Source organism: Anarhichas minor, unplaced genomic scaffold (assembly GCF_050575085.1).
Source record: "Anarhichas minor isolate MPS153535 unplaced genomic scaffold, ASM5057508v1 ptg000078l, whole genome shotgun sequence".
In the NCBI taxonomy this organism is placed as follows: Eukaryota; Metazoa; Chordata; class Actinopteri; order Perciformes; family Anarhichadidae; genus Anarhichas; species Anarhichas minor.
In genome coordinates this window covers 1,056,559-1,083,334 of record NW_027466524.1, presented here as the reverse complement: position 1 = coordinate 1,083,334, position 26,776 = coordinate 1,056,559, and the positions used below count along the sequence as shown (strand labels likewise).

Sequence of the window (26,776 nt, the reverse complement as noted above, 5' to 3'; positions counted from 1 at the left end):
AGCTCATATTGTATCTATCCAAACAGTGTATATGGTCATAGAGGATTTTGTCTCAATAGAGGATGACTTGGAGAAAAGCTGGAGGAGCCGACTGTTGGCCCACCGCTTGGAGCTGCTAATCGCTTCGTGCCTCATCGTGGTGTTCACTCTCGCTCTTGGCATTGGCCTTGGAGGTAAGGAGCTCAATGCTGTGTGGACTTTGTCCATTTGGCTTTAATGGAGCCACTGTGACATGGACTGCCTTTGCTCCATCAATCAACAGGTCCTTCCCACAGAGTGCAGTCACTGACACATTGTCTCACTTCTAGCTTTAATTTGATGGTCAGATATGTCATTTGAACAGAAATAGCCCTAATGTGAAGAAAGTCATCATGTGGTATTAAATGTCATGGTCTTGGGTATTTGTTGAGCCAGTTTCCTTTCTTATTACATAGTTCACCTTTATGTGTCATGTTTGGGGTTGTTTTGGTCATTTTGCTGCCTTGTCTGCCCTGATTAGCTTCACCTGTCCCTCATTAGTCCTGCCTTCACCTTACCACCTTGTAGGTGACTATCAGCAACTTAAAATGAGTCACCGAGAGGCTACGTAGGGGAGACTGACCTGTGGACGCGCTGGCAGTAAATGATTCACGCCGATCCAGTGGCTGAGTTTTGTGAGTTTATTTTGTGGACAACGAACAAACTTTGGGGCTGGATAACAGTCATAAGTGTTCAAACAAACTCGCTTTCTCCTTGTTGTGCAAAGGTGATCAGCAGCGTCAAACGATGACAATAGTGTGAATAGCGGTCAACAAAAAATAAGACTCCCTCTCTCACCCCCCCTCCTTCCATTCATCCAACTAACTACTCAACAGCTGATATCCCCATTGCTTTCCCCAACAGCACGTGACTCAATTACCAGAAGTGACACAAAAGGGTGTACAAAATGGCACAGGCCATACCTGGCTCCTACATTCCGGCCCCTAATTATTACATTCTATGTAGTAATAATTACAAATGCATTACATGTGCAAGAGAATACACATTTCAAATGTAGGATATACATAGTCCATGGTAAAAGCCAACGAAAAAAAGTCTTTAGCGTTGAGAGCAGTGGAATGTAGATTCCAGCCACTACCCTGCCCCTCAGGCCCTTACATATAGTAATGCTCGAATGTCATCCATTGCTTCTTAAACAGAACTTCTGTATATCGGGAAACACCATCGGTAATTTATCATTAAATTTGGGTTTGATCAGCCTCTTTGTCTGTGTGTGTGTGTGTGTGTGTGTGTGTGTGTGTGTGTGTGTGTATGTGTATGTGTGTGTGTATATCTACAGTGGGTCTGAGCTGTGTGGGGAAGTTTCGTTGTGGCTCATCCTCTAAATGCATCAGGCCCTCGGCTCGGTGTGATGGAGAGGTGGACTGTGACAATGGAGAGGACGAGCTCGGCTGTGGTGAGACACACACATGAACACACGTACATAGTAAGATCAGTTAGTCATTGAGTCAGCTAAATATACATATACAGTATATACCTCAAAAACATAGAAACATGGAAAGTCATCTAAAATAGCATCTTTAACTAATGACATACTACAAATAACAAATAATGTCATCAGCACACGTATCAGTATCAAGTCTAGTCTAAATGAAATGTGCAGCATTTCAACAATGTGTTCCACCATCATCCTACTAGTGCCAGTGCAACCACATCATCATCATTTCTTTATGCTAGAAAAAATGACAATAGCCCCAATAACACAATAGCACAATCACGGTCCAGGTTTAACCATGGAAACCTGCAAGGCAAGTAAATACAAGACTCTGGGGAAGAAGCCAAGTTAGTAACATGAATTACCCCAAACTATAAACCTGAGCCAGCCCTCACTATAAACCTGAGCCAGCCCTAACTATAAACCTGAGTCAGCCCTAACTATAAACCTGAGTCAGCCCTAACTATAAACCTGAGCCAGCCCTCACTATAAACCTGAGCCAGCCCTCACTATAAACCTGAGTCAGCCCTAACTATAAACCTGAGTCAGCCCTAACTATAAACCTGAGCCAGCCCTAACTATAAACCTGATCCAGCCCTAACTATAAACCTGAGCCAGCCCTAACTATAAACCTGAGCCAGCCCTCACTATAAACCTGAGTCAGCCCTAACTATAAACCTGAGTCAGCCCTAACTATAAACCTGAGCCAGCCCTAACTATAAACCTGAGCCAGCCCTCACTATAAACCTGAGCCAGCCCTAACTATAAACCTGAACCAGCCCTAACTATAAACCTGAGTCAGCCCTAACTATAAACCTGAGCCAGCCCTAACTATAAACCTGAGTCAGCCCTAACTATAAACCTGAGTCAGCCCTCACTATAAACCTGAGCCAGCCCTCACTATAAACCTGAGTCAGCCCTAACTATAAACCTGAGTCAGCCCTAACTATAAACCTGAGCCAGCCCTAACTATAAACCTGAGCCAGCCCTCACTATAAACCTGAGCCAGCCCTCACTATAAACCTGAGCCAGCCCTAACTATAAACCTGAGGGCTGGCTCAGGTTTATAGTTAGGGCTGACTCAGGTTTATAGTTAGGGCTGGTTCAGGTTTATAGTTAGGGCTGGTTCAGGTTTATAGTTAGGGCTGGCTCAGGTTTATAGTTAGGGCTGACTCAGGTTTATAGTTAGGGCTGACTCAGGTTTATAGTTAGGGCTGGTTCAGGTTTATAGTTAGGGCTGGTTCAGGTTTATAGTTGGGGCTGGTTCAGGTTTATAGTTAGGGCTGGTTCAGGTTTATAGTTAGGGCTGGATCAGGTTTATAGTTAGGGCTGACTCAGGTTTATAGTTAGGGCTGGATCAGGTTTATAGTTAGGGCTGGCTCAGGTTTATAGTTAGGGCTGGTTCAGGTTCATAGTTAGGGCTGGCTCAGGTTTATAGTTAGGCTAACTATAAACCTGAGCCAGCCCTAACTATAAACCTGAACCAGCCCTAACTATAAACCTGAACCAGCCCCAACTATAAACCTGAACCAGCCCTAACTATAAACCTGAACCAGCCCTAACTATAAACCTGAGTCAGCCCTAACTATAAACCTGAGCCAGCCCTAACTATAACCCTGTGTATTTAAACCCTGTGTGTCCCTTGGCTCAGTGTTCGTTCGTCTTTGGTGTAACCTGGTCCTTCTTTCGTCTGCCTGCCATTGCCTCCTGGTACGTTTAGTGTCTGCTCCACGTTGCCGTGTTCCCTGTTTCTTTGGATGAGCAGAAGGAGATTTTGAGGTGGAGTTGTATGGACTGAATTATACACTCCTTTGTATTGTTGGCGAGTGGAGGAGAGCTTCCAATAAGGAGGTTCAGGAAGCGGCCATAAGATTGGCACATCGGGAGGCAGCAGCCAAGCCCTGGCTGCATAATTCTTTGGCCCATTGGGCTAAGGATTTTTTTAACAGTACGGTGCCTCATGTCCTGTCAGCGACCCAACCGACCAACTCCCCGGTTCCAGCTGCCGCTTCCGAGCCGCAGCAAGCCCCGGTTCCAGCTCCCGCTTCCGAGCCGCAGCTAGCCCCGGTTCCAGCTCCCGCTTCCGAGCCGCAGCTAGCCCCGGTTCCAGCTGCCGCTTCCGAGCCGCAACTAACCCCGGTTCCAGCTGCCACTACCGGGTCGCAGCTACCTCCGGTTTCAGCTTCCGAGCCACAGCTAAAGCCTGAGTCCCGGGTCCTGTCGGCGGTCCGGCCGACTCCAGCCCCCCGGGTCCTGTCGGCGGTCCGGCCGACTCCAGCCCCCCGGGTCCTGTCGGCGGTCCGGCCGACTCCAGCCCCCCGGGTCCTGTCGGCGGTCCGGCCGACGCCAGCCGGCCGCGGCTCCTGACCCCGCTGCAGAACGCCAGCCGGCCCCGGCTCCTGACCCTGCTGCAGAATGCCAGCCATCACCGGTTCCTGACCCCGCTTGGTCACCATCAGTCCCGTTCCCCGGAGCCCCCGTCTTCCCAGTCCGGCCCCCCTGAGTCCCAGTCGGAGCCCCCGTCTTCCCAGTCCGGCCCCCCTGAGTCCCCGTCGGAGCCCCCGTCTTCCCAGTCCGGCCCCCCCTGAGTCCCCGTCGGAGCCCCCGTCTTCCCAGTCCGGCCCCCCCTGAGTCCCCGTCGGAGCCCCCGTCTTCCCAGTCCGGCCCCCCTGAGCCCCCGTCTTCCCAGTCCAGCCCCCCTGAGCCCCCGTCTTCCCAGTCCTGTTTCTCTGAGCCCCAGTCCGAGCCTCAGTCTCCCCAGTCCTGTTTCTCTGAGGCCCAGTCCGAGCCTCAGTCTCCCCAGTCCTGTTTCCCTGAGCCTCAGTCTCCCCAGTCCGAGCCTCAGTCTCCCCAGTCCTGTTTCCCTGAGCCTCAGTCTCCCCAGTCCGAGCCTCAGTCTCCCCAGTCCTGTTTCCCTGAGCCTCAGTCTCCCCAGTCCGAGCCTCAGTCTCCCCAGTCCTGTTTCCCTGAGCCTCAGTCTCCCCAGTCCGAGCCTCAGTCTCCCCAGTCCTGTTTCCCTGAGCCTCAGTCTCCCCAGTCCGAGCCTCAGTCTCCCCAGTCCTGTTTCCCTGAGCCTCAGTCTCCCCAGTCCTGTTTCCCTGAGCCCCAGTCTCCCCAGTCCTGTTTCCCTGAGCCCCAGTCTCCCCAGTCCTGTTTCCCTGAGCCCCAGTCTCCCCAGTCCTGTTTCCCTGAGCCCCAGTCCGAGCCTCAGTCCTGTTTCCCTGAGCCCCAGTCCGAGCCTCAGTCCTGTTTCCCTGAGCCCCAGTCTGAGCCTCAGTCCTGTTTCCCTGAGCCCCAGTCTCCCCAGTCCTGTTTCCCTGAGCCCCAGTCCAAGCCTCAGTCTCCCCAGCCCTGTTTCCCTGAGCCCCAGTCCGAGCCTCAGTCTCCCCAGCCCTGTTTCCCTGAGCCCCAGTCCGAGCCTCAGTCTCCCCAGCCCTGTTTCCCTGAGCCCCAGTCCGAGCCTCAGTCTCCCCAGCCCTGTTCGTCTGAGCCCCAGTCCGAGCCTCAGTCTCCCCAGCCCTGTTCGTCTGAGCCCCAGCCCCTCCAGTCTGAGCCCCAGTCTCCCCAGCCCTGTTCGTCTGAGCCCCAGCCCCTCCAGTCTGAGCCCCAGCCCCTCCAGTCTGGCTCGTCTGAGCCCCAGTCTGAGATCACGTGTCCTGAGAAACTCGTGCCATCCGGCCGTCCCCCGGAGTCCTTCTGCCCGTCCGGCCGTCCCTCTGCCCGTCCCCTGGAGCCCTTCCCTCTGCCCGTCCCCTGGAGCCCTTCCAGACACCCCTCCTCCAGACCCCCTCCACCCACCCTATTGGACTTTTGTATCTGTTGGGACATCTAGAATCCGTCCCTTGAGAGGGGGGTTCTGTCACGATTTATGTTTTGAATTAGTTATATATTCTGTTTTATTGAGATGTTCTGTGTCTTGCACTTTATTTCCTGCCTTTGTCTGTCTTACCCCTGTGAGGGTCTGCCCTTCCCCTAATTAGACACTGCTGCGTTCAATCACCTGCACCTCCTCAGTCTGCTTCACTTCACTTTCTGCCCCCGTCTGTTCCTCTCGTGATCGTCTGCCCCACCCTTAATTGTAACCTGCTGTGTCTAATCACCTGCACCTTCCCTGTGTATTTAAACCCTGTGTCCCTTGGCTCAGTGTTCGTTCGTCTTTGGTGTAACCTGGTCCGTCTTTCGTCTGCCTGCCATTTCCTCCCGGTACGTTTAGTGTCTGCTCCACGTTGCCGTGTTCCCTGTTTCTTTGGATGTTTTATTTTCATGGACTTGTGATTCACATGTTTTTGTGTTGAATACTTTTTTGTTACAATTAAACCCACAATTATCCAATCCTCCGTTTCCCGAGTCTCCCTGCATTTGGGTTCAGTCCTTTCTTTTCTGCAAAAACCTTACACTAACTATAAACCTGAGCCAGCCCCAACTATAAACCTGAGCCAGCCCCAACTATAAACCTGAGCCAGCGCCAACTATAAACCTGAGCCAGCCCTAACTATAAACCTAGTTAGGGCTGGCTATAGATAAGCCAGGTTGAGCACATAGCCCTGGGGGGCTCCGGTGTTCAACACTAGAGTGGAGGAGGTTTGGCTTTCAATCCAAACTGCCTGGGAGTCTAATGACCAAATCAGAATCAGCTTTATTGGCCATGTATGCATGCGCATAGAAATATAAAGACAAGGACATTAAAGACAACAATGTCTGCAGGACAAGCTCTCCCAGCTGCACGTACCCGACTCCACCTGCAAGTGGATCACAGACTTCCTGTCTGACAGGTAGCAGCACGTGAAGCTGGGAAAACACGTCTCAGCCTCCAGGACCATCAGCACTGGTTCCCCCCAAGGCTGCGTTCTTTCCCCTCTGCTCTTCTCCCTGTACACAAACAGCTGCCCCTCCAGTCACCAGTCCATCAAGCTCCTGAAGTTTGCGGATGACACCACCCTCATTGGACTCATCTCTGGTGGGGATGAGTCCGCCTACAGGTGGGAGACTGACCATCTGGTGACCTGGTGCAGTCTGAACAACCTAGAGCTCAACGCTCTAAAGACAGTGGAGATGGTTGTGGATTTCAGGAAGAATGCAGCCCCACCAGCCCCTATCACCCTGTGTGACTCCCCCGTCGACGCTGTGGAGTCCTTCCTCTTCCTGGGCTCCATCATATCCCAGGACCTCAAGTGGGAGCTGAACATCAGCTCCATCACAAAGAAGGCTCAGCAGAGGATGTACTTCCTGAGGCAGCTGAAAAAGTTCAACCTGCCAAAGACAATGATGGTGCACTTCTACACTGCCATCATTGAGTCCATCCTCTGCTCCTCCATCACGGTCTTGTACGCTGCAGCCACAGCCAAGGACAAGGGCAGACTGCAGCGCATCATTCGCTCTGCCGAGAGGGTGATTGGCTGCAATCTGCCGTCCCTCCAGGACCTGTTCACTTCAAGGACCCTGAAGCGAGCAAGAAAGATTGTAGCCGACCCCTCTCACCCTGGACATGAACTGTTCATGCCTCTTCCATCTGGCAGGAGGCTGAAGTCCATCAGGACCAAGACCTCCATCAGGACCAAGACCTCACGCCACATAAACAGCTTCTTTCCATCCGCAGTCGGGCTCATTAACAGAGCCCGGGACCCCCACTGACTCTGTCATCCCCAGGACAAATTCCCACCGGTCACTCCCCTGCATCCCTTCTATTACACTCGACACTTTTACACTACACTTACATCTCACTTGTTTATAGTCCTGTTATCTGTTCGTTTGTGCACTTTATTTTCTATTTCACTTTATTTTCTATTTCATCTTTATTTTATATCTCTCTGTAAATTTGAATATGTTTCTACTTGCACTGATTGTTGTTGATTGTTAAATGTTATGCACCTCCCGTCATGTCAAATTCCTTGTATGTTCAACATACCCTGGCAATAAACGGTTCTGATTCTGATTCTGACAAAGTAGAACAGATAAACTAAGCATAAACATTAACATTTAAGTACTATGTACAGTATAAATATATATCGAAGAATATATATGAGCATAAAGAACAACAATGACAATGGACAATGGATTGGGGATATAATATAGTTGCCCTGAGTGCTACGTTTATCAGTTTCATGGAGGAGATTGTGTTGAATGCTGAGCTGAAATCAACAAACAACATTCTGATGTAGCTGTTTTCAAGATATGTAAAATGTACATTTTACTTACCCAGCCATGATGTTCTTCCTAAAGCAAACTAAGTGCTTTTGTTTGAATTTACAAATGAAACCATGTGTTTTACTACGACCGTAGTGGAACATCATAGTTAGATGCGCCGTTACAAAGTGATACCAGAGGTCCTCAGTATGTGTCGAGTTGAGCGTCAGTATATAGCAAGTTGGAATGATAACGTGTTGTGTTATCACATGACCAAAGGGTTCTTACTAAGGTCACGCGATACAAATGAGTCATTTCCACAACAACTGAGCAAACACTTGCTGAAGAAGACTGTGTTTAAATGATTGGCCCTACGGTCACATTGTGTTTTTATGTTTGTAATTCTGCCCTGTTAAGCACTTTGTGACTTATGTCTGTAAAAAGCGCTTTATAAATACATTTGACTTACTTACTCTCTGTCTGTGTGTCAGTGCGTCTCAGTGGGAGGAGCTCGGTCCTGCAGGTCCAGAGAGGCGGAGCATGGAGGACAGTGTGTTCAGAAGGCTGGAACAACTGGCTGGGGATCTCTGCCTGCAAGCAGCTGGGATACTCCAGGTTTTGACTGTGGCTCAAATCCCTTGTGTTCTTTTCCCCTCCTGTCTTCACACTTTCTCAGCTCTATATGCATGTTATGGTGTCATTTAAAATTCATGTGCACCCAACCCCCTTTTTGTTTAGCTTGCTGTCTTGATTTGGATTGTCCTGCACTGTTCAGATGGCCGTATGATGGTCCAACACATCTGTCCACAGCGACATATCTCAACAATTATTGTATAGCTGCATGTCAAAGTGTCTTTGGGCAAGATACTGAACCCCAAATTGCTCCCTAAGGCTGTGCCTGAGATCAGATCTTGTTGAGCAGGTGGCCCCTTCATTTATATTTGCAAATGTAGCCTCTGTAATTCTTGACCAGCGAAGAGGAAGAAAAAACGTGCAGAGAGACAAAGACCAAAAAACATGCAAAAAAAAAAGTAATAATAAAACGACCCCACATCATTAAAATGCCAATTTGCAGGAATATTACAACAGTCTCCCAGCTGTTCATGAAATAGTCAAGTTGGGACGACATTGCGCAACAATTTGAACGTTAGGTTTGGCAAACAAAACCCAATAGTTCGTTTTAGGAAAACCTTCATGAATGCATCACCTCAAAACAACTCTTTGGGACATGCAGCGTCAAACACCTCGTGGTTGAAAGTCCTATGTTTGTTTGACTAATGGACTCTGCATTGGCTTGTTTTTGTACTGTGCAAAAGAAAAGGACAATTCGTGTTTTTGCCTTTTGTGAGTATTTCACGCACTGCCAATGAGGCTGGAATTCATCACATGAACCCGGTGTTTGGTGGAATATGGTCATTTGCGATGCAGTTTTTTCTTGACAAATGGACATGGCAGATATGCGCAGGTTTAAGGTCACAGACAACCTCCACAATTATTACAAATTACTAGAGGTCCCCAGGTAATACTAGTTCCGTTAGATTTGAGCTTAAGATAGGATTTCACAACAGTGGGAAGTTATAACAGTGGAATTGTCATCAGTAAGCGTAGTTCAGTTTAACGGCTGTTCACAGGAAACACAGCACAGAAAACTCCAGGTGTGCTCCTTGATTCCTGTCCTTACCTCCTCTACTCACGTCTTAGTCCTGCCCTCGAGAGAAGTGAGCTGAGGAGGCAAGGAAGAGAAGCGAGGAGAGAGGAGTCGAGGCGACAGGCTTTTAACAAATGACACCGATGCCTGGGAGCCGTCATTTAAAGCAACGTCAAATAAATATGACATGTCACAGCTGAATCAGCATCCATTTTGTTAAAGCGCTGCATTTTATGATCTTTGTCAGATGAGCATAACAGAGTTTATACTAATGCCCCTCAGACCTACATCAATGAGCCTGCTCAGCAGTACACATACTATCACAGACTCTACTACCCGCAATTCAGCTCCTTAACGGGTGTGAGGCCTGATTGTACTAGCTCTCATTCTCATGTAAAACCATGGTTGTAGCACAATCCAAGTGTTTTACTCTACTTCAAACTCAAGTTCGTTCTTATACCATATGTATTCTCTTCTTGCTGACACCACGGTGTCAAAAAAGAAGGTTGAGATCCCAGGAAAGCTGCCTTAAATGAAGGAATACAGTTCGATATGAAAGTAGGCATATAACTAGTAAAGGATGAAATCAGTAATCATTTTAGAGCAAGTATGTATAACATAAGAATAATGAAGTGATTTAACAAATGCAAAACCACTGGAGATATCTGCAGGCCCGAAAGTATGGCCAGACCTCCGTATATAATGAAAAGTATCCAGACGGATCACTCAATTTTATGTTACTAACAATCAGTGGCGGGCCGTGTGTTTCATAGCTGGGCCTTCAGTGCTGTCCTACTACAGTTGAACCATCTCCTAATAACCTCATGATGATGCCACAGCTACGGTTATTATTCATTTCTAGAGGTGTAATAATACACGTATTCGTATTAATCCGTTCGGGACGAGGCTTACGAACCGAACAATACGTTTCAATAATATTAGTGCATTTGGAAAATGCAGAAGCTTAAATTGTGGGAAATATAATGTTTTCGGTGGAGCCACTGCGCTCAACCTGGCAACATGCTGTCTGACACGCCCACCCCAGAACCACAACATTGTACTCTAGTGAGGCGCGTGTGTTCTGGGAGGCACACTATGCTAAACTAGCTTAGCAGGAAAATCAACAGCAGCACACACGCTACAAACTCTCCCCGCAGCGTTCAGCTGTTCCTACTGATTCAAACAGGCTAAAGAAATCACCACACAATCCCCATTTCTCCAGACCATCATTCCTGCTTTGTTAAAGAAAACAAAACCCCAAACAGAGAATCATATGTCCGACCCTAACATGACGGGATGCTTCGTCATTAAAGGACAATGCATAAAGTCAAAATCAACATAATTAACACAATGACAAGAACAAACTCACAAGAACCAGTCACATATATTTACATGACAACAAAGCAACAAATCAATCCAGCAACACTGCAGCGCTACAACACGTATTCATCCGCACACTGAAGAGCACGAGCCATTCAAATATTATCCACATCAGAGGGAACAATATGAACCATATCATAATAACACCACCATAGACACATGAACACAGTAGTAACGCTACTGCAGATGTAAAACACAAAAGCAGTTCACTTACCAAAGCTGCTGCTCACTTAAAGACAAAGTCCATCCTCCTTTCTTTGATTACAAAGAGTTCAATGACGCGGTTGTACAGAACATCGGTGCGGTTCAGTTCCAGCCAGAGGTCCTCCTGTGAACGTGTTCGTTGAGTTGTAGATCCACTCGGGTCTCAGCTAAAGTTTTCAAAAGCACCGTAGCTTGTAAGTGTCCTGTCGTGCTATGGTGTCTTGTTACTGCTTTGGTTAGCCACCTCATGTTAGCGTAGCATAGCTCCAAACACCAAGACGCTCAGTCGCAAATAAAACGCATTCTTAGCCATAACATGTGCAACGCTTCTCCGACGCTGTTAACCAGGAATACCGTTCGTACAAATCCTTTTCCTGTCTGGGTCAGGGCTGCTAGCTGTGGGGTTGGCCGACCCTTTCTTACAATGTCCAGCTTTTCTGGAAATGTCCTTCTTCAGAAAGGCGTTTCCAGTAACTCTGCACCAAATCCGTTTCTCCTCCTTCAGCCATTGAGTGTTAAAAAAACAAAGCTAGGTATAAAAAAAGAATCTACACCAAGCAAAACACTAAAAATGGCATAACTTCTAACATATCTTTCAACTTGAACTCTTACTACTACTTGCAAGCTGCTTCAGCTTCACAACAGTCACACTAGCCCACTGACCAATGACGGCACACGTTAACACTGAGCTGCAGTTAATGCTGACGTACTTGTAGACCAGCTAGCTGACACGTCAAAGAATACGCCCAACATGTCAAACTAAAGATCTGATTGGTTGAACACTATGACAATCAACAATATCGTCCCCATTCACTTAAACTGCACATGGATGCACTTGTGAGTCTGCAGGCCTCTGCCTCTGTTCTTACCTAGAGACACAGAGGTGAGATCTGATTGGATAAAAGCTCTACTTAAAACAAGCTGCACTGGAAGCAGAGCAACTGAGGAAGACAGGAGCTGTGCAATGAGAACATAAGATAATGGGGAAAATATTTATATAAATTATAATACATGTAGTGTATTTGTGAAAAATGATTTAATTATAAAATAGCTATAACTTTGTGATTCTGTTTAGGCCAGCAGAGAAGGCCTTGCAGGCCCTGACGGCCCACCACTGCTAACAATATGGTAAAACATAGCAACTAACTTCTGTCAGTATTCAAAACTGAATGAGCTTCTCAAGACTCTGTCATTTCAAATGGTACATGGACTGTACTTGCAGAGTTCTTTTCTAGTCTTCCGACCACTCAAAGCTCTTTAACACTACATGTCATCATTCATCCATTCATACACTGATGATAGGGCTACTATACAAGGTGTCACCTGCCCATCAGGACTATCTAATCATTCATACACCACAGGAACAGCCTGCAGGAGCAATTTGGGGTTAAGTGTCACATCGACATGGACTACCGGGGATCGAACTGCCGATCCTCTGTTAAAGGACGACCCTGCTCTTCCACTGAGTCACAGTCGCCCCCATTTCAAGGTTATAATACCTCACAAATGTATGTGGGGCAGCCTAAGAGGCAGCAACACATACATTCTCCGCTGTGACATCTTTGAGTTCATGTTATATAAAAATCCCAGTACATAAGTAGAAAATCTTTAGGAGGTTCAGTAATGTTTATCAGTCCAATCTGAACATTTGAATCACACTGTAATCAGGTTATAATGTCATCATCAGCTGTACATTCTGTCTGTGTTGCTGTGTGTCCGTCAGGTACGTGGAGTCATTCTTCGTCTCTCTGACCTCCATTGAACAGGACCTTCAATACAACCTGGTGTCCATCAGCCTGAGCCAGTCACAGATCATTAAGCTCCAGAATGCCACAACCTTCAGGTAGAAAGCACATCCCCATTTGAAAGAATGGAAAACTAACAGTGCTAATGGTCAGTGACAATTGGCATCATACAAATTATTTCAAGCAACTCTGTGTGAACTGGACGTTTGTGTTGATGCTCCTCGTTTACTTTGAATTCAAGGGCTGGAATGAAGCCTTCTCCAGCTCAATCTGCAAATAACAGCTTTTATTTACTTTGGTTGGAAAGTCTGTGCAGCTTATTTATTGGTAATAGAAATGTCCAAATATTTAACGTTAATGTGTTTTTCAAATTTGACAAATAATTATGATCAGTTCTAATCACCAAGAGGACCCGACTTTTACAAAGAGCTAAGGTGTACATTGTTAACACTCGTTATAGTTTCCACACCTGGCAGCGTATCTGAAGGCATTTTGTTCTGATTGGTCTCGGTATGATGAAGATGATTTATTGTTGTCTTATTACAACTATTACAACTATTATATGGAACACTACTGGGAAGCTACGGAATGTTGTAAAAACCTAAAATAAATAAATAATGAACACACTATTTTCAAACAGCATTTTTTTCTGTTTACAAGAGACAATAATTGAGGAATGACGCCTTGGTGTGGCAGAGATCAAATAGCATGTATGCATATGATGGTGGAAATAAAGTTGACATTATCTTTTTACTGTGATTTGACCTCCACAGTGAGACTCAATGCAGCTCTGGGAAGGTGACCACTGTGAAATGTCTGGGTGAGAACATACTGAAGACTGAGTGAACCTTGTTTTAGTCATGCCTCTTATTTTCTCTGAGGATCTAAGATGGAGTCAAGAGGCGCATGGGCTGCATGTGTGTCTCTTCTATTGTGTCGTTGTTGGAGTGTATGTAGGTTTGTGTGTTGTTACTTTTGCCCGCTAAGACATAGTCTGTATTTAAAAATGTTTCATGATGTTCATATTGAACACTTTAACTGAGAAGCAAACAGCACATTTGTTTTTTAAGTTTAATGTAGTTTTATAACTGGTGTGGGACCAGTGTGTGAAGAGTGTGTTTATGTGGCTTGTAAGTATTTTTGCATGTACCAGGGTTCAACTTGTATGGATTTGTAAAGTTGAATAGTTTGGGGTCAGAACTTCTCATATTCAATACTTTCCATCAATATGTATATGCTTTACAAGGGCACCACACCAATTTCACACATAAAGATCAGATGACTTGTCATGAGGAGCACTAGCCTGTGAAAACTGTTGTATCACTTCTGCTGCTTCAAATATGAGCAAATAACCCTGATGATGTTATCAGCACTGCATTTCTTTCATTATTTTTTAGAATATCTCTTGTTAATGGAAATGCAATATTAAATCACCGCCGTACCCTAATAGATTAACCCTCTTCCTTTAAATGTTTTCCTTCAGACTTTCCCACAGTCAGGGTGATGCAAGCCTCTGATAATACCATATCATAAATCATATCATATCATGCATCATATTATCTCATATCATACCTCATATCATATACATCATATCATATATTATATATCATACATCATATCATATATATCATATATCATACATCATATCATACATCATATCATATATATCATATATCATACATCATATCATACATCATATCATATATATCATATATCAATCATATCATATATATCATATATCATACATCATATCATACATCATATCATATACAGTATATCATATATCATACATCATATCATACATCATATATCATACATCATATCATACATCATATATCATACATCATATCATACATCATATATCATACATCATATCATACATCATATATCATACATCATATCATACATCATATATCATACATCATATCATACATCATATCATACATCATATATCATACATCATATCATACATCATATCATACATCATATCATATATATCATATATCAATCATATCATATATATCATATATCATACATCATATCATACATCATATCATATACAGTATATCATATATCATACATCATATCATACATCATATATCATACATCATATCATACATCATATATCATACATCATATCATACATCATATCATACATCATATATCATACATCATATCATACATCATATCATATACAGTATATCATATATCATACATCATATCATACATCATATATCATACATCATATATCATACATCATATCATACATCATATCATACATCATATATCATACATCATATCATACATCATATCATACATCATATCATATATTATACATCATATCATATATCATAAATCATATCATAGACATCATACCATATCACAGTGGTTCCCAAAGTGGGGGTCGCGACCCCTAGGGGGGGCGCGGTGGTACTACAGGGGGGTCGCGGCTTCATCACCAACCCACACACACAGACGCACACATACACCGGTAAAACAATATAAAATAACCGACGTGACATGCACTGTGTTCCAACCACGCCACCAGAGCGGCTCATGTCACAGACCGACTGTGGCAAAACCAGCGAGAGCGAGAGCGAGCGCGCGCCCGAGCGAGAGAGCGAGCGCGCGCCCGAGCGAGAGAGCGCGAACGAGCGAGGGAGAGAGAGAGTGAGGGAGCGCGAACGAGAGAGAGACACACAGCGACACAGAGCGAGAAAGATACGGAGCGACAGAGAAAGATAAAGATTGGAGTGGAGAAAGACTACCCACTACTAGGCCAAAGAGCTATGGGCATACTGTTGCCTTTTGCCACATCCTATTTATATGAAACAGGGTTTTCTGCAGTTGCTGCAATGAAGACCAAATACAGATCAAAGTTGAACATTGAGAATGAACTGAGAGTAGCTATCTCCAACCAGCAACCCCGCTTTGACAAAATCTGTAAAGCAAAGCAAGCCCACACCAGTCACTGATTGATATATATGAATAGGAATATACATAGGAATATGATCACAAAATAATATGGTCCATGTAGACCTGCACACCTTGTTCATAATTGTGTTATTTTATTGTTTGAGAAAACCTGCTGTTCAATGTGAGGAAATACAGTATATGTTGTTTGCACTTTGTTTGAAATTAAGTTAATTGTATTTACAAATTATTTTATATATTTTTTATTTTATATATATTTTATTATTGCTATTTTTTTCCCCAGTTAAACAAACTGAAGAATAAACTGTGAAGTGATATGTACTTATTTTAGAAAGAAATAAAAATATTTTATACAGTTCATGCATTATAATGCAATTCATTAAAAACCAAGAAAAATTTGGGGTCGGGTTGCGGGGGGGGGGGGGGGGGGGTCGTCCAATGTTCCTATATCATCAAAGGGGGTCTTGACAGAAAAAGTTTGGGAACCACTGCCATATCATATATCATCCATCATACATCATATCATATACATCATATATATTATATATCATATTATATATCATACATCATATCATATACAGTATATCATATATCATACATCCTAGCATATCATATCATACATCATATCATATCAGACAGTAAAACATCTTGTTAGCAGCTCTTTAATATATGACAGCATATCTATAGATAAAAATATTGCTTCACTTCACAATGTTGGATCACCCGCATCACACCACAGACACTTGCCGTGTATTAAGTCTGCAGTGCATGACCTAATCAAATTATACTTTGCAATCAGATTTAGAAATAGGGAAATACCCACAATCACCATATTATCAGAAGCATACGGACTTTAAAGAGACATTGCCGGGAAGTTGGCCTATTCAGAGGAAAACAACATACTGATATGAGTTTCTGTCTCGTAAATTTGAGAGTTTTTTTCCTCTAAATTTACCGCTTTAAACTCAGAGAATATTTTAAAAAATCTTGTAGATTTAAGACTTTAATTAATCTCAGAAATTCTGAGCTTCCCTTTGAATATTACCCCCTCTTTCGGCTCTGTAATTTTATTATTTTTTAACCTACAGTGGCCGTGAGTACTACCACTGTAGTACCAAGGCAAGTGACCCACAGCAACTATTCAGTGAAACTTAGGAACCCATGACAGTTACTGACTGATATTTAATAAAGGCAAGGCTGAGCCCTCCAGCACATGGTATTAACCCAGTGCATGTGAATGAGCACTGTGTTTGCATCCATGCTTTAGAGGTGCACACGCTTACCTATGACCCCCCATGCATCTGTCCTCAGAGTGCGGTTCCAGACCCCAGTACAACACTCGCATCGTTGGAGGTAACATCTCCAAGCCGGGTCAGTTCCCCTGGCAGGTCAGCCTCCACTTCAGCAGTGAACACCTGTGCGGAGGCTCCATCATAACATCACGCTGGGTCCTCACTGCAGCACACTGTGTGTATGGGTGAGTCGCTCACACCTCAATCAATCCACACATGAAATGGTATACTGTGCAAGCATCCAGAAGAGAAGAAGAGGTGTGTAATAAGGCAAATTAATTAGCTACTATTCACAAACTGATTGGTAAAGTTCCACATGGGTACGATTAACAGAGAAAAGTATGTCTGGCTTCTCTGTCAAAATTAATAAATCTGAAAACGACATTTAAGTAAAAAGGGATTTACGTCTGGGCACCGTATTTTTCCAAATCAATTTTGCCACTTTTGCATTTTCAATTAGATTTTCCTCTTCTGACTGTGCAGCTGTCGGACTTTAGATGAGATGAACTGATAATGTGATGTGTTGATGTGCTCATCTGAGTCATCTTCCCTCACTATTGTGCACTCAAAGCAATGAAGCTTTATTAGGAGCATTGGTGGGGGTTGATAGGATTTTATGCAGCCTGAGAAGAAAACTACAGACACTACTTGGGATTGAAAGAGTTACTTTCGCCTCCTTTTGTTTTTTGGATAAAAAAGATTACAGTTAATCCTCCCCTAAAAAAAGATCCTGCAGTTCAATCAAAGGTCCTAACAACAGCGTTTTGGAAACGTATAACAATCATGAATCTTTAAAAGCATATTTTGATAGCGGCTGATTTATTTTGGATCCCTCTAGTCTTCCGACCACTCAAAGCTCTTTAACTCTACATGTCATCATTCACACCCATTCATACACTGATGACAGGGCTACCATGCAAGGTGCCACCTGCCCTGACACTGTTTTTTATTCAGTCAGAACAAGTACTAATTGTCAGTGCTCAAATTATCCTGTTTTTAAAATATTCATGCTGAAATCTCTGTATCTCACACCAAGATGAGGGTCCAAAAACTATAAACCTGAGCCAGCCCTAACTATAAACCTGAACCAGCCCTAACTATAAACCTGAACCAGCCCTAACTATAAACCTGAGCCAGCCCTAACTATAAACCTGAGCCAGCCCTAACTATAAACCTGAGCCAGCCCTAACTATAAACCTGAGCCAGCCCTAACTATAAACCTGATCCAGCCCTAACTATAAACCTGAACCAGCCCTAACTATAAACCTGAGCCAGCCCTAACTATAAACCTGAGTCAGCCCTAACTATAAACCTGAGTCAGCCCTAACTATAAACCTGAGCCAGCCCTAACTATAAACCTGATCCAGCCCTAACTATAAACCTGAACCAGCCCTAACTATAAACCTGAGCCAGCCCTAACTATAAACCTGATCCAGCCCTAACTATAAACCTGAACCAGCCCTAACTATAAACCTGAGCCAGCCCTAACTATAAACCTGAGCCAGCCCTAACTATAAACCTGAGCCCGCCCTAACTATAAACCTGAGTCAGCCCTAACTATAAACCTGAGCCAGCCCTAACTATAAACCTGATCCAGCCCTAACTATAAACCTGAACCAGCCCTAACTATAAACCTGAGCCAGCCCTAACTATAAACCTGAGCCAGCCCTAACTATAAACCTGAGCCCGCCCTAACTATAAACCTGAACCAGCCCTAACTATAAACCTGAACCAGCCCTAACTATAAACCTGAGCCAGCCCTAACTATAAACCTGAACCAGCCCTAACTATAAACCTGATCCAGCCCTAACTATAAACCTGAGCCAGCCCTAACTATAAACCTGAGCCAGCCCTAACTATAAACCTGAACCAGCCCTAACTATAAACCTGAGCCAGCCCTAACTATAAACCTGATCCAGCCCTAACTATAAACCTGAACCAGCCCTAACTATAAACCTGAGCCAGCCCTAACTATAAACCTGAGCCAGCCCTAACTATAAACCTGAGCCAGCCCTAACTATAAACCTGAACCAGCCCTAACTATAAACCTGAGCCAGCCCTAACTATAAACCTGAACCAGCCCTAACTATAAACCTGAGCCAGCCCTAACTATAAACCTGAGCCAGCCCTAACTATAAACCTGAGCCAGCCCTAACTATAAACCTGAACCAGCTCTAACTATAAACCTGAGCCAGCCCTAACTATAAACCTGAGCCAGCCCTAACTATAAACCTGAGCCAGCCCTAACTATAAACCTGAACCAGCCCTAACTATAAACCTGAGCCAGCCCTAACTATAAACCTGAACCAGCTCTAACTATAAACCTGAGCCAGCCCTAACTATAAACCTGAGCCAGCCCTAACTATAAACCTGAGCCAGCCCTAACTATAAACCTGAGCCAGCCCTAACTATAAACCTGAGCCAGCCCTAACTATAAACCTGAACCAGCTCTAACTATAAACCTGAGCCAGCCCTAACTATAAACCTGAGCCAGCCCTAACTATAAACCTGAGCCAGCCCTAACTATAAACCTGAACCAGCCCTAACTATAAACCTGAGCCAGCCCTAACTATAAACCTGAACCAGCCCTAACTATAAACCTGAACCAGCCCTAACTATAAACCTGAACCAGCCCTAACTATAAACCTGAGCCAGCCCTAACTATAAACCTGAACCAGCCCTAACTATAAACCTGAGCCAGCCCTAACTATAAACCTGAACCAGCCCTAACTATAAACCTGAACCAGCCCTAACTATAAACCTGAGCCAGCCCTAACTATAAACCTGATCCAGCCCTAACTATAAACCTGAGCCAGCCCTAACTATAAACCTGAGCCAGCCCTAACTATAAACCTGAGCCAGCCCTAACTATAAACCTGAGCCAGCCCTAACTATAAGCGTTATCAAAGGTGCACTCTAAATCCTGACTGAAAATCCTCAAATATACTGTAGTTATGTGTCATCTCTCATCTTTTTAAGTGGGAGAACTTGCACAATTGGTGGCTGACTAAATACTTTTTTTCCCCACTGTATATATCAAATATAATATAATATAACATGTTTATTTATTGAGATGCCCCTATGGACCTTGTTATAGGAGGTAAAGATCAGGAGAAGTAAACATGAAGTGTAATTATGAATACTGATGTTAAATTAAGCTATGATGAGTTTTCACTGTTAATTTAACATCTCTATTACATGTTGATGTCTCCATGACCAAGTTAAGCAGATGAGACTGAGGACAACTATGTAGAAGAGAAGATGTTCACTTTGCCTAATATGTAGCTTACAGAGTTCTCCATGTGTGTCCTGGTGTTCTCATGTTTCCTTACCTCCTCATCCCTCACTCCCTACCCTGGTGTTCTCATGTTTCCTTACCTCCTCATCCCTCACTCCCTACCCTGGTGTTCTCATGTTTCCTTACCTCCTCCTCCCTCACTCCCTAACTGTCTGTGCTGGATCTGTCCCCGTTGTTTTAAAAAGCTAAATACGTTATTAGCATGACGTCATCCAGCTAGACAAACCTGTCTGGTGTTCAGCTAGTACAGAAGCTTCATGTACTGCTTCACCTGCAGTTTCTCCGCCAAAGTTCTCCTCTCAAACAGGTCTTGAAGGAGTAGTGCTCGCGCTCGCCTGTAGACACTAGTCCTGACGAGTTTTCTCAGTTCCTCAGTAAAAGTGTCTCAGCAGCTTTGTGAAGAGGTCTAAAGAGGAAACTCTTAGCAAGGAACCTTTAGCATAATTTAGGAGGCAATGATATCCTCTTATAACATGGAGGTGTGCTGCACTACATGCGGCTGGTACAAAGCAGAGATCACAGACATAACAAAGTTGTAAGAACTTAAATCAGATTAGGCCCCACTAACTCCTTTAACCTGGCAGGGTGACTCCCAAACTCTGTCCAATAAACAAGCTATTTGTTTACTGAACATGTGACTTGTGTTTAAAGTTGGGATTGGCTGGTATTTAGGAGAAGAGCCATGAATGAAAACCACATTTTATTTACCTCTGTCTCTCTCATATACTGCCATGAGTATTGTGTTTCCCTGTATCTTCCACTGTCTGTCATCAGGTTTGCAGACCCCTCTATGTGGGTGGTCCACGCGGGGCTGACGGAGCAACCGGTGCACGGGGCTCAGTCTCTGGCTGTGGAGCAGATTATATACCACACTCGCTACAGGCCCAAAGGACTGGACTACGACATTGCACTGATGAAACTGGCCATGTCACTGGCTTTTAACGGTATTGGTGTTCTCTTTCGAGACCTTGCTGAATACTCACCCTCTTTCTCAATAACGCCCTGCTCTTTGTCCATGCACTAAAATGCATCTCAGCAATTTCCACACACTCAGAAGAGACCAAAAGATTCAGTTTAGTCCCAAGACTGAGGTGCCCTTTAGCCCAAAGTGGGCGACTGTGGCTAAGTGGAGAGCAGGAGGATTCAGTCCTTCGATCAGAGGATCGGTGGTTCGATCCCCGGCTCCGCTAGTCGCATGTCCATGTGTCCTTGAGCAAGACACTTAACCCCAAAATTGCTCCCGTAGCTGTGCCTACGGTGTGTGAATGAGTTAGTCTGATGGCAGGGGGCACCTAGCCCCTGGCATCAGTGTGTGAATGATGACATGTAGTGTGAAAGCACTTTGAGTGGTCAAAAAGAGTAGAAAAGCGCTGTACAAGTACAGTCCATTTACCATTACCAGTTCACCCTTTTCCAGTGAAACTGCTCTGCTCAAAGGTTCAATTCCATTACATTTGATTTGTATAGCCCAATGTCGCTAATCGCTAATTTGCCTCAGAGAGCTTTACAATCTGTACAGTATACAACATCCTTTTTGCTTGGACTCTCACATCGGAAAAGGAAAAATTCCCCTCAAAAAACCCACTGGGGAAAAAAAGGAAGAAACCTCAGAGGGAGCAGGAACCTGCGATCCCTCCCGCAGGATCGCCAGAAGTGCGACAGATGTCATGAGGACAGAAATGAACAACATAACTAAATTACAACATCATTCAATCCATATGATATAAATGATACATATAATGAGTAGTGATAGCAGTAGTAGCACTAAGAATAATAGAATAATAAAAGAAAAAATATTACTAATTAAAGCTGCGAGCAGCATTGATCGGGCCCTCGCAACTTCACGCTCGTCGAGGGTACTAGCAGGACTCTGGCCGTGTATTTCTGTGTCCATCACACTCTGCGTGCATGAGTGAGATGATATTTCCTGCGTCGACCAGCAGCGTAGCAAGATCATGTTGCCAGGTCTTAAGCCTCAAATGTTTTGAGTGTACCTCCGATACAATCATAAATGTAAGCCTTTAGAGATCATTAAGAAAATGAATGTGTGTGAATGCGCTTCAGTGTTTGTAACATAACAGACTGTCAGTTTACTGTGATGGGGTTCAACTCCCTGCAGTGTCCTGCTGATTGTATTTGGACTTACATGAAAGTTAACAAAACAGTGTCATTTGCTGTTACTTGAACACTTTAATTTAACACTGTTTTCATTTTGAGTTCTTCTGTAACTTTAGATTGTAGTGTGAAGCATTCATTGTAACGTTTAACCTGATTGTCATGTAGAAGCTCTGGACAGATCATTTATACTAATGCCCACTGACATGGTTTGAACATCCACTGTTATCTAACTTTTGCTCTCCAAGCATCTTAGTTTGCACATATTTAGATCAGAGAAGTCTTTTTCTCATGGTGCGCCCACAAACCCTTTCAATAAGTTCAGTGTTTGGGCCGCTGTCATTATAGAATCCTGCTTACAGCCGTGCTTATCAGTAGGTGGCGCTATGACGATGAGTTAATATTGGCATGCAGAAGTCCTAAAGTCATGACATCAATCATATCAAGTTTGGGACAGTTTTGATGAAGTACAAATTAAAGTATAAAGTATAAATTATGTGTATCGGTCTCATGTCTCATGTCTCATGTCTCAGCCGTCAGTCCTCACCTCTTTCACTTCTTCACCGTTTATCTGTTTGTGTGACCGCTGTGTCATTTCAGTCCAAACTACAGCAGACACCACCTGAAAACTGGATCTGGATGTAATGACACATGCATGACTGATTGATGTTGGTTATGGTGGAAACAGAGCACACACATTGTTGTGTACAGTGTGTCCGGCAAATGGGTTATTGAAATTCTCTTCTGTAGGCTTAGTGGAGCCCATCTGCCTGCCTAACTATGGGGAGGACTTTGAGGAGGGCACCATGTGCTGGATCTCTGGATGGGGAGCAACGAAGGATGAAGGTGAGTGTGAACATGGCAAACAGATGATTTCTAGTCTATTATTTCAGCTGCGTACAACTACATTCTCAATTGGGTGTAATGTAATACCATCTGTGATCGTGCCCTCTCTCACATGCTGTTTCCAGGAGAGACCAGTGTGGTTTTGCGCTCGGCCGTGGTGCCACTCCTCTCCACTAAGACCTGCAACCAGCCAGAGGTTTACCACGGCTCCATCTCCTCCTGGATGATCTGTGCAGGACACCTGGAGGGAGGAACTGACTCCTGTCAGGTACAGATGGTCTTCTTGAAGCATTGATCCCTTCACTGTGAAGGTTTCAGAGCAGAGAGAGGCGCTGGCTGCTGTGTCCCCCACAGACCTGCTTCTCTAAACTGGAAACAGTCAAACCAGAGAACAGTGAAAGTGTTTCTCTTGATGTCTCTTATCTGGAAGAACAGAACCAGGTCTCTAGTTTACTATCTGATTATGGGTTTACTGGCCTAACTGACCTACCTATCCAAGAATATTATATTATTCAATTATTGGACAGATTAATTAGTCCTGCAACAGCCACAGGAGTATTTCTATGAAGAGCTCATCTTTATTTGTCAAGCTAAACTGAAGGAGTGTTATTGGAAATACAATCAAATTAAATATTTCAAGAGGGCACTCGATACTTGATCTGCAAGATCCCAATCCCTTTGGTAGCTGATGGGTTCGGGTCTCTTTATGAGAATTCTTGTCTTGGCACCAAACAAAAGAGCTGACAATGACTTTATCTTTTGACTAACTGGGAATGATGGGAATCATTTGCATTTGGTAAAGTAGACATCGTGTCAGAAGTGAGAAATGAATGTGTTAATGTGAAAGCTGTTTATCTGTCCAGCTATACAGCTTCCCTCTCTCGCTGTCATCGTGTTATCTTCATTCAGCAGCTGTAAGAGACTCACCTGCTCAGCAGACAGACAGCTCCTCGATGCCCTCAGTATTAGTGCTCGTATATTGTACTGCAGTGTAATAAGAAGACTTTAAGTACTGCTGTAAAATGAGTAAGACTGCAACATTCTTGTGATGTATACAGCTTTAAAGAATAAAATAAAAAACATAAACATGAAGTGAACAAATACATTTAGGCCCAATGACTTTCTGCTCACTGAGAACCAACAGCATTGAACTGTGATGGTAGTTCATCTACACGTCCTGTCATTTATTGATCATTGTTCTGGACCTGGTCATTAGACGTCCTCACAAAGAGACCCCAGCACCTCCTCCACTCTAGTGTTGAACACCGGAGCCCCCCAGAGCTGTGAGCTCAGCCTCCTGCTGTTCACACTGAACACCCACGACTGCTCCCCAAACATGAAGAGAACTCTGCTGTGACGTCTGCAGAGGACACAAACAACAACGGGACTTCATCTACAGAGGAGATCAACAAGCTTCAGAGTGCAGCTCAGAGAACAACCTCCTGCTCAACGTCAGGGAAAGCAAGGAGCCGAGTGACTTTAGAAAAGAGGAGGCGAAGACACACATCCCCGTCTACATGAGCCGGAGCTGAGGTGGAGCAAGTGAACAGCTTTGAGTTGCTGGAAACCAGCATCACCAACAACCGGACATGGTCCTCACACATCTCCATCCTGGTGAAGAAAGATCACAAACTGCAGGTTTTCTTCAGGAAACCTAAGAAGGCAAAGTTCCAGGTTCTTGTTAACTTGTAGAGGAGCAATAGAAAGCCTTCTGACTGAAGCATTACAAACTGGCATAGGATGTGCACAGCCCAGTGCAGGAGGGCTCTACAGCGGGTGATCAAACCATCATCGGTACCATCTGCTGAGCATCAGTGATGTTGGTGAGAAGAGGAGCCTGCAGAGAGCTAAAGGGATATTAACAGACACAACCCACCTGCTGCACCCTGTTCATCTGCTGCACCCTGTTCATCTGCTGCACCCTGTTCACCAGCTGCACCCTGTTCACCTGCTGCACCCTGTTCACCTGCTGCACCCTGTTCACCTGCTGCTGTCTGGAAAGAGACACAGAAGTATCAGCTGCCGAACCACCAGACCTCAGAGCAGCTTCTTTCCTCAGTTCATCATCCTCCCTCCATCATATTATATAGTTCTGTTTTCTTGTGTTTCTTATACAGCAGAATGTGACGACAGACTGCGCTTGTGTTGCACAAGGACAATGAATGAACCTTACCTGGTAACAATTTTAGGCAAAAAGAGGCAGAGTTCTGAGGCGAGCCGTATGGAGGAAATGCTCTTTGAGTTTTTCAGGAAGAAATTATATCGTAGAGATTTTATAAGCAGAATTTTCTTTGAGGAATGGCTGGAAATGTTACTATTTATTAATTATTGGAGGTGATGCTCTCAATATTTGCTGAATTGTATGGCTACATATAATCTATAACCATACAGAAAAACGTTTCCATATTATGTTGAGCTGAGCTGCAGCGTCTGCCTCACACTGAAGATCAGTTAATTTAATCAACAGCGTCTGTATTGTAGCCGGCGTTAGAAGCAACTCATCTACATCTTTACACTTCTCTCTTCCTCTCAGAGCAACTAGTAGGAAACTAAATGTCACCATAAAGTAAACTACACATATAAACTATAATAAAACTTCATAGAAATAAAATGACTGATTTTAAAATACTCCCAAAAGTTCACACAAATGTTCCATTATGACAGCAGGAAGTGTGATGATGTACTCTCTCGCTTTATGAAGCTGTTTGTTGCTGATTGGTGAGTAAGATGGGGACTGTGTGTGTGTGTGTCCTCAGGGGGACAGTGGAGGTCCTCTGGCCTGTGAGGACTCGTCTGTCTGGAAGCTGGTTGGTGCGACCAGCTGGGGAAGTGGCTGTGCTGTGAGGAACAAGCCGGGCGTCTACACGCGCATTACACGGTCGCTCAGCTGGATCCGCCAACAGATGGAGGTCAGTGCACGACCAGCTGGGTCCTGTTTCAGGACCAACAGAACATAAGACTGAACCAGACACACCACATGCTCAGCATGTTGGGATACTGAGGAACACTATAGATTTGTAAGAGCCTCGTCATGACACACTGCAGCGTAGTTCCAGTGTTCTCCAGTGCTGACGTGTCAGGTGTAGATAACAAAATGAATGTCGTCTGAATTATGTTTAGTGGCTTCAGTCTCAGGGTCCTAGGGCTGGTTTCACAATTACATACTTTAGACTGGTCTGCAGCGTTCTGCCTGATTTAATATTGATTTTGAATATTTGACATAAAGCCTGAACCATGCTGAACTAAGACCCATGTGTCCATGGGACCAGTCTAACAAGCAGCATCAATGGTCCACAGCAGCGGTCCTACCCTGCTCCGCTCTGAACCGTCACATGTAGCTCTACTGAAGTGTTGGATTGTTACAGTAGAATGTTCTGCTGAAGTGAACAGAGCTAAACCGAAGCGACATGAAAACTGTCTTAGTTGTAAATGAGTCCCGTTTAAAACACTCCAGAGCGAGCGTGCTTTGTGCAACGATGACGTCACACGTGTGTCTGAAGTCGGAGTACTCGAGCCGGATTCATCCACGTCCGTTTGTGACACCGGCCCCCCGTAGTGTGCACACTGGCTCACTGAGTACAAGCCACCACGTCTACGTGACTGTTGATCTCTGCGTTGTCTTTCAGAGAGAAGAGGCTCGCGGTTCTCCAACGCTGAGCACAGACAACTGAAGCACCGAGTCACTGCTCAGGACTTGGATGTTTCCACATTTGACAA

The 26,776-nt window shown here is 44.5% G+C and overlaps 1 protein-coding gene across 1 annotated transcript; it reads left to right on the top strand.

The window, feature by feature from the left end:
* Positions 1-31: 31 nt before the first annotated feature.
* tmprss3a (transmembrane serine protease 3a) lies at positions 32-26,730 on the top strand. Its single transcript, XM_076081040.1, has 11 exons — positions 32-173; positions 1,319-1,435; positions 8,089-8,212; positions 12,553-12,672; positions 13,348-13,394; positions 16,820-16,985; positions 20,873-21,042; positions 22,964-23,059; positions 23,185-23,327; positions 25,816-25,968; positions 26,686-26,730. The coding sequence occupies exons 1-11, from the start codon at positions 32-34 to the stop codon at positions 26,728-26,730; spliced, it is 1,323 nt and encodes a 440-aa protein (XP_075937155.1).
* Positions 26,731-26,776: the final 46 nt, after the last annotated feature.